The sequence below is a fragment of the Protopterus annectens genome, chromosome 17.part0 (assembly GCF_019279795.1).
Source record: "Protopterus annectens isolate FY-2018-M chromosome 17.part0, PAN1.0, whole genome shotgun sequence".
Classification (NCBI taxonomy): Eukaryota; Metazoa; Chordata; order Ceratodontiformes; family Protopteridae; genus Protopterus; species Protopterus annectens.
The window spans coordinates 332,601,328-332,614,520 of record NC_056751.1 but is presented as its reverse complement, the minus strand read 5'-3'; the positions used below and the strand labels follow the sequence as shown (position 1 = coordinate 332,614,520).

The 13,193-nt window shown below is 42.7% G+C and overlaps 1 protein-coding gene across 1 annotated transcript in view; it reads right to left on the bottom strand.

Annotated features, from left to right (window-relative positions):
- The window catches only part of CPSF7 (cleavage and polyadenylation specific factor 7), a gene marked incomplete in the record, with an annotated part of 1,291,852 nt that overhangs the window by 679,169 nt on the left and 599,490 nt on the right, over positions 1–13,193 (bottom strand). Inside the window, 1 exon segment of the mRNA XM_044059379.1 lies at positions 2,012–2,163. Coding sequence (XP_043915314.1) covers positions 2,013–2,163 — 151 coding nt within the window.

Below are 13,193 nucleotides of genomic sequence, written 5' to 3'. Positions count from 1 at the left end.
TCCCCAACGGGGTACTTAGCTTTAGTTTGAAGACTTCGGTTCTGAAACTCAAAAACGAAAATTTCAGGAGTCGGCCAACCGGCACTTGCGAACTGCTTCGGGCACCGCACGGCAAGACTGACTGATTAAAACGGCGTCGGCTGCATGTTTTATACCCCTGACGTCATGGAAGAGGAGACAGCAACCGACGCAGGACCCAAGACTGTTATTCAGGCTGACTGATGGCAACCTGCCAGCAGATTACCCAAATGTAATGACTGCAACAGTGAAACACGAAGAACATCTACACTTGAAGAGTGTCTGGTGATCTGGGAGGAGAGAGCCAGGATAGAGGACAGGGATGCTTTGGCAAGGGAGTCTGGAATATCTGTCAGTTGTTTGCTGGCAGATTCTAAGAGGGATAAGTTATAATTGGCCATGTGGGTCTGGTAGTTTGTAGCTCTGACAGCCACGATAGCCAAGTTATACATATCTTTTTGCCCAACCTTTCCATTGTCTTGATGTCTGTCAGCTGGGAAAATGGTGGCAGTAGGTAGGAGTTTGGAAACTCTGTCCGTAGAGACTGATATAGTGGCAGAATCAGCAGGTAAGCACTTAAAACAGATGCTTAGCAGTGTCAGGCACCTTATAAAGCCTGTTTGGTCTGCATGGGTCAGGAGACTGGGAGTTAGGTTTCAAAGATGCAGAAGAAAAGGCATCTAAAAAGGCAGGCAGGATAGGAGGGAAAGCTAATGGACTGGGGGTTTCCATCTGAACGAGGTTGTAGTACCTCTAATATCTCAGTCATCACTGAGAATTCCAATTTGATGTGGCCCTTCATCCCGATTGTCTCACCAAAGGTCAAACCTTCAGCTGGGGAGTCTGGGTCCACTAACTCTTCCTCTGGGGATCCGTATCCCAAGGGTGAGCATAGTTGTGAGTTGTAAGAAAGCGATTCCTCAGAGGAATCTGAAAGGACTTCCTCTTTCCTAGTAGCTGTGTCAGTAGGCTGAGGCCTAGGGTTCAGGAGAGGAGAGAAGAGGTGGAACCAGTAACAGCAGTGGTAGGCCTCAGTGTCATAAAAGCACTGAAAAGGCTTTGACTGAAAGCCTGCCAATCAGGCATGCTCTCTGTACAGGGAGAAATAAGTTTCCTCTTTTCTCTTCTTTTAAGAGGGCTTGTGGATGTCTGTCTAGAAACCAGAGATTGCAAGAGCTCACACAGTTCTTCAAAAGAATACCCTCTATGGATGTGCTCTCACCTAAGTATAGTGTGGCATCCTTAGACTCCAGAGTGGCGGATCCAGGCCCAGATCCAAAAACTAGGCGGAGTCGGCCACAGGTTGGGGATTAGCCAGAAGAGGCTCAGCAGGAAACTAAGGCCATAAGGTCCGGGGCCTTCTTTTAGAAGTTTCTGTGGAGACATCTGAAGAACCCTCCATCCTTAACATAAGTTGCTTCAGATGTTTGTTTTCAAGATAAAGATTAAGTCCATGTAAGTGACTATGTAATGTTTTAGGTACGTACGCCTGGCAAATTGGGCAGGCATTATGGTAGTCAGACTGTCCCAAACAGAAAAGGCACTTACCGTGGGTGTCCTTATGAGGGATTTGACAGCCGCACTGACACTTACCCTTTCTGGATGACATGAATAAGCAATACTATTTAGAAGGACTGAAAAGGTCTCCAACGGGGTACTTATTTGATAAAACGAATCAGACGTCAGTGGTAGCAGAGACACCCGACACACAACTGGTAAACAAAAGTGCTTTAGTTTGGTTTGCTGTAAGGAATCCAGGGAAAACCAGAGTTAATGGTGCTCTGCTGCATGGGTTCCATCTGTGGCAGCAGCTGTACCTATAATTACGTAAGCTTCCCTAATTCTACACCATTTCTATAGGTCTGCACAAGAATTTTTAAAATGTACATCACTAAAAAGACACTGCAAACATTTGTCCCTCACCACAAACTGGCATACATTTACTGAAACTACACCCACGAAGTTACAGCAATTGGTTCTTGCTCCAGACTACCTTAGTAATACAGATCCCGCTCTCTTTCCCGGTATCGTTCCCGAGTCTTGTCACGGAAGTAATCTTCAAAAGGATCCGGACTGTATGATCTTTCTCTGTACTTTCGGCTGCTTTCTGCCACACGAGGAGGAGATCTTGAGCGATGCCTTTTTCTGTAACAAAAGCATAAGGATTTCAAGTACTTATACCCACATTTTAAAACCATTTAAGTGTGCTACTCTGATGCATTCAAGGATGGAAAAAAATTTTCTGCCATCCTGAACCTGTTCAAAAAATGGCAAGACAGTGTTGTACAGAAGTGTGCAAAACAAAGTGCTGTAATACCACAAATAAGAGCAACAGCCACCAATGCAATAGAGTAATCCCATGCCCCAAAAGTAAATATAAATAAAATAATAAAAAAAAAGGAAAATATTTTCCAAAATGTTTAAAATATCACTTAAAATTGTGTGATGGTATTTTCCAAAAATGCAAAGGACTAAATGGAAAGATCACTGCTGAAGCATACTCGTGAGTTACTGCAGGCATAAATCAGCCTTATGGGTTAGTCTTCAAAAACAGCTGCTGCATGACAAGTTTGACAAAGGGCTTCAGACAGCTCAGCTGGAAAAGTAACCCATGCAAGACTCTGCAGCAAGAAGCCTTAAAATGTCAGGACTGTCAACTCTACTCCCCACATATGACAGAGGGATCCACATCAGGAAAAACTAAGAAACCCTCAAAATAATAGTGTTACCACATACAATAATTAAGGAAGGAACAAATTACCAAGTAATGTGCAAATGCCTCCTGCAACACCAAATAAAACAATTATATTAGTATCCAAACATATATGAAAGATGCTGTACAAACATCTGACCAACCCTCTGTCCTCAGCAGCCTGGAAAGGATTCTGCAAGAGAAATACTAAAGGACAACTGGGTTGGACATCCCTGCTACATCAGTGACACTATTAAGTCAGAAATTAACCCAAGAAATATAAGTAAATCTCCAACAAGCCTTAACCATACTTAAAAGTTTGTTAATCATTAAGTGCCGTTAAGATGGTCTCTCACTTAGGACTAAGAGTGGACTACATCTGTTGGCAAAGAACAGTAAAAAGAAGGTTTAACAAAGAGCTGTTAAGTGTGGCAGAACAAAATGTTTAACTTTTATAGAGGTTAACTCTAGAGGACCTCTGTTTCTGCTGGTCTCTGATCAGGCTACGGCCACTTCCAGGCAGTGTTCAAGCTCTTTACCCACCTGTAACCCCTTGGAGCCTTGCACAGATCAAATCCAGCCAATTCAGAGCTCCAGGCTCAACACCTTTCAAGCCTTTCCACTTCCATGACGTCCTGCTTGTCCCCAATTTGTTCAGATAGACTTTGAAGCCTGAACCCAAGTGCACTCGCACTGCCTTTGATCCAGGAAAGGGACTTTCATATCCTACTGACTGGCAAAGGAAAGGAAGGCGGGTTGTCGTACCACATGGACTGGGATGAAATGAACTTGTGTAACTTTTGTATCCTATTCATCTAGTCTGTCTGAACTGACATATATGTCAGAATCACCAGCTGCACAATTCCTAGGTGGCCTCAAATAAAAGACTCTTGAAGATGGAAACAGTACAGCTGTGTACACTTGGCATAAATGTATAGGTTAGAGTGTATTCACTGTTGCAGTCTTTACATTTGGGTAATCTGCTTGCAGGTTGCCCTCAGACGGCCTGATTAACAAAGTCTTGGGACCTGCATCGGTTGCTGTCCCTTATTCCATGATGTCAGGTCGTCAGGGGTATAAAACATGCAACCGATGCAATTACATCAGTTTTTCTTGCTCCAGATGTCACGTGCCCCCCTAATGGGAAGTAATTAAACATAAAAGCACAAAAGATATACCTCCAACAGAAAAGCAAATACACCAAAAGGGCTTTTAAGCATAGCCAAAAAAAGTTAGGGGGCTGGAGGGAGGGTAACCAGGACTGCAACAGTGAATACACTCAAACATCAACATTTATGGTAAGTGTACACAACTGTACTATGTTCTTCATGTTTCACTGTTGCAGTCATTACATTTGGGTAGATTCCCAAAGGTATGGTTGGGAGGAGGAGTTTAGACAGCATAAGGGCCAGCTATAAGGACCTGCAAGACTGCAGTGGCAGTGCCTGCTTTGGATTTAGAGAAAATTGGCAAATAATGCTTGGTGAAAGTATGTACAGAACTCCAGGTAGCAGCTTCTAGAATGTCCCTGGCAGGGACACCTCTGAGAAAGGCTGTAAAGGTAGATGCAGCCCTGGTGGAGTGAGGTCCGATCCCCTGGGGGATAGGTTTTCCATGGCGCTTATAGCAGAAATTAATGCAATAGCGTATCCATTTAGAAATGGTTTGCTTTGAAATAGCCTTCCCCTCTGCCCCTACAGCAAATGCTACCAGCAGTTCAGATTTCCTTTGAGGTTTAGTCCTGTCCAAGTAGAATCTAAGTTGTCTGTGCACATCTAGTGAATGCAGTATCCATTCCCCTTTATTCTGTGGATTGGGAAAGAAGGTTGGCAAATTAATGGACGGATTAAAAGCCACACTGGATACCACCTTGGGCATGAAGGATGGATTGGTTCCTAGGGACACCCTGTCTGCATGAAAGATGATGAAAGGCTCCACTGCCATAAGGGCCTGTAATTCAGATACCTTCTAGCTGAAGTGACTGCTAAAAGGAAAGCTGTTTTCCAAGAAAGAAATTAAGTCTGCAGTAGCAGCTGGCTCGAAAAGAGGTTGAGAGTTTCTCCAAGACAAAGTTAAGGTCCCAGGCTGTGGTTGGACTCTCCTGGGTGGTCTCAAATTTGTCTCAAATTTTTAGCCCCTCTGAGGAACTGCTCGAGCAGTGGATCAGATAAGACGGGAGGTTCTGTGTTATAATGAGCTGAAATGGCTGAGGCATGGATTTTAATGGAGGAAAAAGACAGGCCCTTGTGAAGCATCTCAGTTAAGTATTGTAAAATCTGAGGTAAATTGGGCGCTGCTGTGCTCATCCCGAGATTGGTTCCAGGCGCAGAATCTTTTCCATTTTTCAGCATAAGATTTTCTAGTACTAGGCCTCCTTGCCTCTAAGATTATATCCAACAAAGGAGAGATTAATTAGCCAGGCTGCAAGGTTCAGTGTTGGAAGCTGAGGGTGCAGAATCTGGTTCTCCTGCTGAGACAGTGCAGGGAAGGAGTCTGAGGCAGGTGCCATGGGGATAACCGTGACACTGCGCAGGAGGGGGTACCAGTGTTGGCGCGGCCAGTCTGAAGCCATCAAAATCATCCTTGGTTTGTCCTAGTAGTACTTTGGACAGCAGAGGGGGAAGGCATAGACATGTTTTTCCAGCTGAAGGACAGAGCATCCACTTTCCAGGCTTGTTTGTGGGGAGTCCTTGTTCAAAATATGTCCAATTGGTAGTTCTGGGAAGAGGCAAACAGGTCTATATCTGGGCTCCCCCATTTACTTGTCAACTTGTTGAAAATCCTTGGTTCCAGTCTCCACTTGTGTGGGTCCATGAGGTTCTGCTTAGTCCGTCTGCCAGTGTATTTAATTTTCCTGGCAGGAATTGAGCGTGTGTGTGCACTTGGTAGCTCAAGGCTGTGTTCCACAATGCCATGGCTAGTCTGCAGAGGGGTAAGAATGTGTACCCCCCCTGCTTGTTTATGTGCCACATAACAGTGGTGTTCTCCATCTTTACCATTAGTTGTCCTGGAAGAATGTGGTCCTTGAAGGCAGAGCATTCTGTACAACTAATTTCTTTTTGATTGATATGAAGGTGCATTTGACTTGGGTACAATTTGCACCGAATGCACTTCCCTGCCAGGTGAGCCCCCCCCCCCATGCATAGTATCTGTTAGGGTTTGGGTGGCAGGGGGTGGTGTGAAAGGTAGTCCCTTGTTTTGGGGGCAAGCCTCTGCCCACCAAAGAAACTCTAGGCGTAGGCAAGGTATGATAGGAATCGCTTGTTTCTAGGTTGAGAATGTTGACACCATAGGCTTTTTAGATACCACTGTAGTTTCCTCATATGCAGTTTTACATATGGAATTAGAAGAATGCAAGAGGCCATGAACCCAAAGGCTTGCAGTACTTGTCTTGCAGATAGTAGGGTTTTTGTGGCCACTTGTTTAAAGTAGGCTGTTAAATGAGTTTGCTTTTCGGGTGTGATGTAAGCCATCTGGGAAGTTGTACTCAAGCTTGCTCCCAGGAATATAATTTGTTGACAGGGTACGAGGTGATTTATTTTTGTTTATGGTGTACCCCAGACACGTTAGAACCCTTTTTACAAAGGCCAGATGATTCAAAAGCATGTCCTGGCTTTCTAGCTGAATTAGACAATTGTCCATATATGGGTATATTTTGATATTTCTTTGCCTGAAAAATGCAATAATTGGAGCTAGGCACTTGTGAATACCCTGGGTGCAGTAGATAAGCCAAAGGGCAGTGCAGAGAACTGATAGTGCGTATAGTCTGCTTTGAAGCGTAGTCATCTTCTGTAAGATTCCCTGATTGGGATGTGCAGGTATGCTTCTTTTAAATCTAGTGTTGCCAATCAGGCATCTTTGCCTAGCATAGAAAGTAATTGAAGAGTCAGCATCTTGAATTTTGGAATCTCCAAAAAGGTGTTTAGAGTAGACAGGTCCAGGATAGGATGCATGAAATGTCTTTTCTAGGTACCAGGAAAAGTCTCTAGTAGAAACCTTGTCCCTTTTTCCCTTCAGGTACCAGATGAATAGCCCCCATACTTGACAGAAAGTACTTGTTTTTGGGCCTCTGCCCACTGACTTGGGGATAGGTCCAGCCACCTACTTGGTGTTGGCAACGCGTGGAAGTGAAATTTGTATCCCTGGGACACTATTTAAAACCCATTTGTCCTGGGTAATGAGTTCCCAATTCTTTGCATGAAGAGCAATCCCCCCCCCCCCCCCCAAAAGGGGCAGTCAGATAAGAGCTTGGAAATTTTAAAAGGAAATCACTGAGACAGTTAACCATTTGGGGGGGGGGGGGACTTATTATTCCCAGACTTGGAAGTGGAGGCCCCCCCACTGCTTAGTTCTGAGAGTCCCCTGGGACTGAAACCCGGGGTTTTTGCTGTGTCTGGGTTTGGCTTGAAAAAACCTGGAAGGGGCTGGAAAGGACCAATTCTTAGAGGGCCACTGCCTACTAAATCTAGGAGGCTGAACTTGCAAAAAATCTTTAAGTTTGCATAGATTTAGCTTTATCTTCCATCTTTTTAAAGGAACACTCCGGGCTCGGTCACAATTTTACTCAACCACAAGTCTTCTTTATTCCCTATAAACTGATCCCAGCCATCAGCAATTACAAAATACACGAAGAAGTTGGTCACTAGTACATTTATGCCTTTCCCTAGTGTAGGGCAGGAAAGCCCATCCCCCATTCTTTGCTATAGCATTCTTTCTGGTGTAATTGGTCTCTACCTTGCTGACGTACCTTCGACATATCCAAAACAGTAGTTCCCTCTCCAGCTGATCCTCCCACACTGTGACATCACCATTAGGTCGGTCAGCCCTTATTACAGCGTGAATTGTTGTGGAACTCTTTTCCATTGACTACTTCAGTCCGGAGTCTAAACAGCATCGGATCGTCTTCTCTCTCAAGCCAAACATCAGACAACTCCCTTGGGAACGTTCTCCTTCAGCTACAATTTTCAGTAAGAGTGCATATAAAAATCTGCCTGGAAAAACATGAATTTATTGGTCTGTTTTTTTGTCAGCCGATGTTCCTTTTTCATTGCCCTTCAAAATATCTGCTGCTAGAGATGTAGAGCCCTCTGCTCTGCCGGCAGCTCCGTGAGCCATCGGCAAGTAACCAAATGTTAGAAAAAAACAAAAAACTTTGTTTTCTTACATTTGTTTACTTTCTGATGGCTCACGTAGCTGCAGGCACAGCAGAGGGCTGTACACTTCTATCTGTAATAATCCGATAAACACAGTATGTCGATCGGCTTATTACTGTGGAGTTAAAAAAAAAAACTAACTCCACAGTAATAAGCCGATCGACATACTGTAAGTGATCGGATTATTACAGCTAGAGGATGACAATACACTGTACGCTAGTATGATTACAGCAACATTTCAGTTTAAAACAGTGATCGGTTGCAACGCAGTAATGGTAGGAGATACACAATGCACTACACACTGCAAAAAGTACAAGCAGGATTAGATACGGTTTGCCAAGAATGTTTGAATTGTCTATGTCTGAACTGCTAATACGCTGCTCCCTGTAGTTAATGGTGCAGGGTCTAATTCATTTTATCTCCATTTGCTTACTGTGCGACTTTGAGAAAATTGCTTAACCAGACAGTGTTCCTGCGTCTCCCTGAAAAGGGAGTTAGTGTGCAGTGGATTTACCCAGTTAACAAATGTAAAGTGAGTAAATTAAATAAATAGTGGTGATTCATCTATTGTGTGTGTGGCGGGAGGGGGCACTTAAGCATATATCATGGGGCAAAACCTTCGGAGTACCTTCAAGTACTAAGTCCCCTTCTTGTATGAGATCATTGAAGGTTTCAAGTCAGAAATTAATTTATCTTGGGAGTATTAACGCCTTGTAACTGTGTAGATGCCACCATCTCTCTCTCTCAGACTCGCCAAGGATTTAGCAAGGCTTGGATAACTTCAGTCCACAGTGTAAAGAAATCGCAGTTAATATGCCAACTTAAGGATCATTTAACTCATTGTAAAGTCGTACATACTTTTTAAAGAACAGCGTTTTATATCCGGTCCCCTTCAGAGTCATTGATATAGAATCTGACATTGAATTTTCCCCGCTGAAGCCCAGATTACCGTTTCTTTAGAGAAGAAGTAATGATTGCATAATCAGATTTACAGTGGCTGTCTTTCTACTATGCAGTTTGCACAAAAAAATGTTTCTTTGTCTACCTGTGACATGCTGAGCTGAATTGCTGGATAATTTCTCTCTTTGGATCCAGGTCACAGTCTACATGACCTCGTTTTCATGTCTGTTTCCAAGAAAACAGACCGAGTTTGTCACCCCTTTCAAAGACTACGAATCGCTTTTAGAATTACCCTGAGGTGAATTATTTGTTTACGTTTTCGAAGACCTCAGCACTTCTTAACAATTCCTTCCAACAGATTCCAAAGACTGTGAAACATTACAACACGCTTACTACCACTGTGGTGTTATGGGTATTCAATTACTTGTATCATGTGGTCCCTTTTCAGTTCTTCTTTGATCAAGTCATGTAGAAACTTAACTTCACTTTGACAGTTTTCTGAATATTATCTCTGGAAAAGCAATTTAACGTGGCCCACCTACTGAAGACTGGGTTCCATATTGCAAAGACGCAATATTACTATTACTACAGCTGATGTGGTGGTGGCATGGGCTGCTTCTACTTGTATGTATTTGTTATTAGCTGTGTTTAATTTCCCTGCCTTTCCTGCATGAGAAGCTGATAAAGAACACTTGTTCTGTTATTTTGCCTCCCTGCCTGCTGACCATCAAATCTCTCCTCCATTAGATAATACCCATTTAGTTCTCCACTCCTGATATTTCATCAGGGCTTTAGGCATGAGCTGTCTGAGGAAGGATGGGAATTGTCCTTCAGGCAGCCATAAAGGTACTACTATGTGTTGTTGCTGACATTCTTGCAATGAGAGCAGTTTTGAATTACCTAACCCACACAAACTGTGTCACAAAAGTGGCACACAGTAACCCCCCTGTGAGTGTGCAGAAATGCACATTTATTTTGAAGACTACCAACTTGGTGATCTTAATTCCCACCCATCCCAGTCTGTCCTCTTCTGAGGCATGGTGGCCATGCATGTGTGTGTGTGTTTTAAGTGAATGTGAGTGTGTGTGGCAGGCTAGCCCATTCTCCCTGCCAGTAAGTTCATGTGCCAAAACTGGTAGTCTAATTTGGGGCACCTGGGCAATAATTTAACCCTGTATGCCAGTGGCTGTGACTGCAAGGGCATAAGATCTATTTAGTGACCTCACCCAAGGGATCATTGGTATTCAGATGACAATGAAGGCTGTGTGCACAGCTGATGGGATGTACATTATTTCCTGCAGCCTCCATCTTGTCCCTGGTCTTTTGCAACACACCATAGACATCGACAAAATCCATTAGGGGCAAGGCTGTCATTCTGTTCGAAATCTACCTTGTGAGTGTCTTAACCCTTGTCCTAACTTTAGCCTGTCAGAATCCTATTTATTTTTTAAATTGTATTAAGATCTCTGGGTTCTCCATTACTTTTGGAGCTACTACTAAGGGTTTCTGTTTGCGAGATGTAAAGGTCGCACATCTTTTTCATACACTTATAGAAAAGGCACCTCACAAGTAACAGCGGAAAGGAGTTTTACTCCAGTTTTTTGTTCCTAAGAAAACTTGTGCAGTCTAAACACTCCTGGATTTTGTTAAAATTCAACATATTTGTGAATTGCTTAAGGCTTTTGTGATCCTCCTTCTGTCGCTTGTGTTCTTTACATCATTTTAGTGTATAAAGATTTGGAAGCCCTGCTGTATCTTTTTTTTTTCCAGTTTGCCCTGAAGCATCAACAGTTTTAGTGGCTGGCACTGCTCTTTGGCTTTCTGTTATTGTCATGGTCTTTACTAAAAGTTTCATCATAGCTGCAGATGCATTTCAGAGTCTAGGTCCTCTGGTGCTTCCTCTCTGTATGATTGATTACTGATACAATCAGAGACCCTTGCTATTTGCTGAAAGTGTCTTGTTTTCTCTCCTTGCTGCCAGCATTGGGTGTTCCATCATGTGGAAATTATTCCTTAGTCTAGTCCAGATTATTTCCTTTTGTAGTGCTGTATGGAGTCATCCTGGTTACTGGGCCTTGCTGTCCCTAGACAAGAATCAAGAGCCTCAGGACTTTGCCTTCTAGATCCACAAACCCTGAATAGTTAAAGACAGACTTTACCTTCTTGGCCTTCTGTCATTCACCATTTTTACTGTTCTGCTGACATGCCTACATGAGAGTGCTTCACTAGACTCCTGTGACCCTTGTACACAGGGGCACTGTAGATGCCCCAAGTCACAGGCCTATACCAAAGCCATTCTAACCTGTGGACATTGGGAAAGTTGGGACTTGAATGGCTAGTCTGAAAAAAAGCTGTAGGGCCATTAGTCTGTTAACCTCCTGTATCCAATATTACAGCTCAGTACACGGATTTGTCTCTAGGTTTAAGTGTTATGGAATGGCCTTTCTAGTTGCTGTGTGTTTTTTTCTTGTTTATTATGAAGCAAATACAAAGCACCATAACCCAGATATCAACCAACACAGTGAATAACTGTACAGTAATCCACTTATACAAAGGGTGTGAATTCAGTTATGTTTCAGTGAAGGATGCAGTCATAGCAGTAAAAATAACTTCTGTCCTCCATGCTAATATAGTCGGTTAATAATTCATAATTCATGATCATCTTTCGGCTTTTCCCGTTAGGGGTCGCCACAGTGGATCATCTCTTTCCATTTCTTCCTATCCTCTGCATCTTGTTCTGTCACACCAACTGCCTGCATGTCCTCTCTCACCACGTCCATAAACCTTATCTTAGGCCTTCCTCTTTTCCTCTAACCTGGCAGCTCCATCCTTAGAATCTTTTTCACAATATACCCATCATCCCTCCTCAGCACATGTCCAAACCAACGAAATCCCGTCTCTCTTGCTTCGTCTCCAAACTGTCCAACATGAGCTGACCCTCTAATATCTGATTCTAATCCTATCCATCCTAGTCACACAGTGCAAATCTTAACATCTTTAACTCTGCCACATCCAGCTCTGACTCCTGCCTTTTTGTCAATGCCACTGTCTCCAACCCATATAACATAGCTGGTCTCACTACTGTCTTGTGGACCTTCCCTTTCACTTACTGGTACCGTCTGTCACAAATCACTCGACACTCTTCTCCACCCATTCCACCCTGCCTGTACTCTCTTCTTCACCTCTCTTCCATAATTCTGCTTCACAATTAATACCATAAATGATAACACAGATTAAATATCTGTAATAAATCAGTACATTCTTAGTAGTAACAGTCCTGTCGTATTTATTCCTTAGCTTTTTGCATTGACTCATTTAATTAATCCATTATTTGTGTCACATCCAGCAACATTTTAACGTGTCTTGATTTCCACTGTTATGCAATGAGTGTAGCAGTGCAACAATAAAACAATAATGCTTCATTTAGTTGTGTATTGCAGATATAACTTGCAATTTTAATGTAGTATGGTAGTCATGCATGAACAAAGTGCACTTTCCCATGATGGTTACCCTCTTCATGATTCAAACATTGGGCATCCACATTCCAGAGCATCCTTCTTAATCTTTTGATGGGTGTAAAACTTATTTGAAAAGCTGTCTCTTTCAGGTGTTCTAAACTTCTGTGATGTTTGTGTCATATCTAGCTAATAATTGCATCTTTGCTTAGTCTCATCTTTCTGGACGTCTGGGGGTGGGGGTAAACCTGTAGGAGGAATGTGACAGCAGAAAATTAGTTGGCTCATACTATCAGTTAACCTCTAAGCAAGGGCTTTAAATGTCATCATGTTGTAACTGATCCCAATATGTGACTGTCCTCCTTTAACGGCTTGATTTTTTTTTAAGCAAGTTTCCTCAAGCATGCCAAATTTTACTGTTATCTATGGATGCCCAAAATTGACCCTGGTGTTTTAACTTAAGTTTCACTAATAAATTCTGTAGCACCACTGTGCCCTACCTCTTCCATCTTTGTGGAGAAGTCAAAAATGTGTCAAACCTACTCTCATTTCCTGCAACCAGCCTCACTAATGTTTATTTATCATCATCCATTGATAAGTATACTGTATGCAACTGTACTGCCCACCTCCACTTAATGTGTTCCCTGACACTGTAGGGTTATCCTCACCCCAGACCAACTCTTGCGTTTATGTTTCTGACTGATTTTTGAAAAAAAGGGGGAAAAAAGCAACTGGAGTGCAAGCTGAAAATGATGAAATGCATATAAAAAGGGCAGTGGAAAAATACATAGCCTGTGACCAAGTTTCATACAAGTAATTTTTCATCTCTAAAAATCATTCTTTAGCCACAGTATGTTAATTTTTCATGTCTTAATAATATTCTTTAAAGAATGTCCTACACACATTCCTAAATACTTTATATTTTCTTCTTTTGTAAAATGTGCCAGAGAAATGGAGAAAGGTTCAAACTTATTT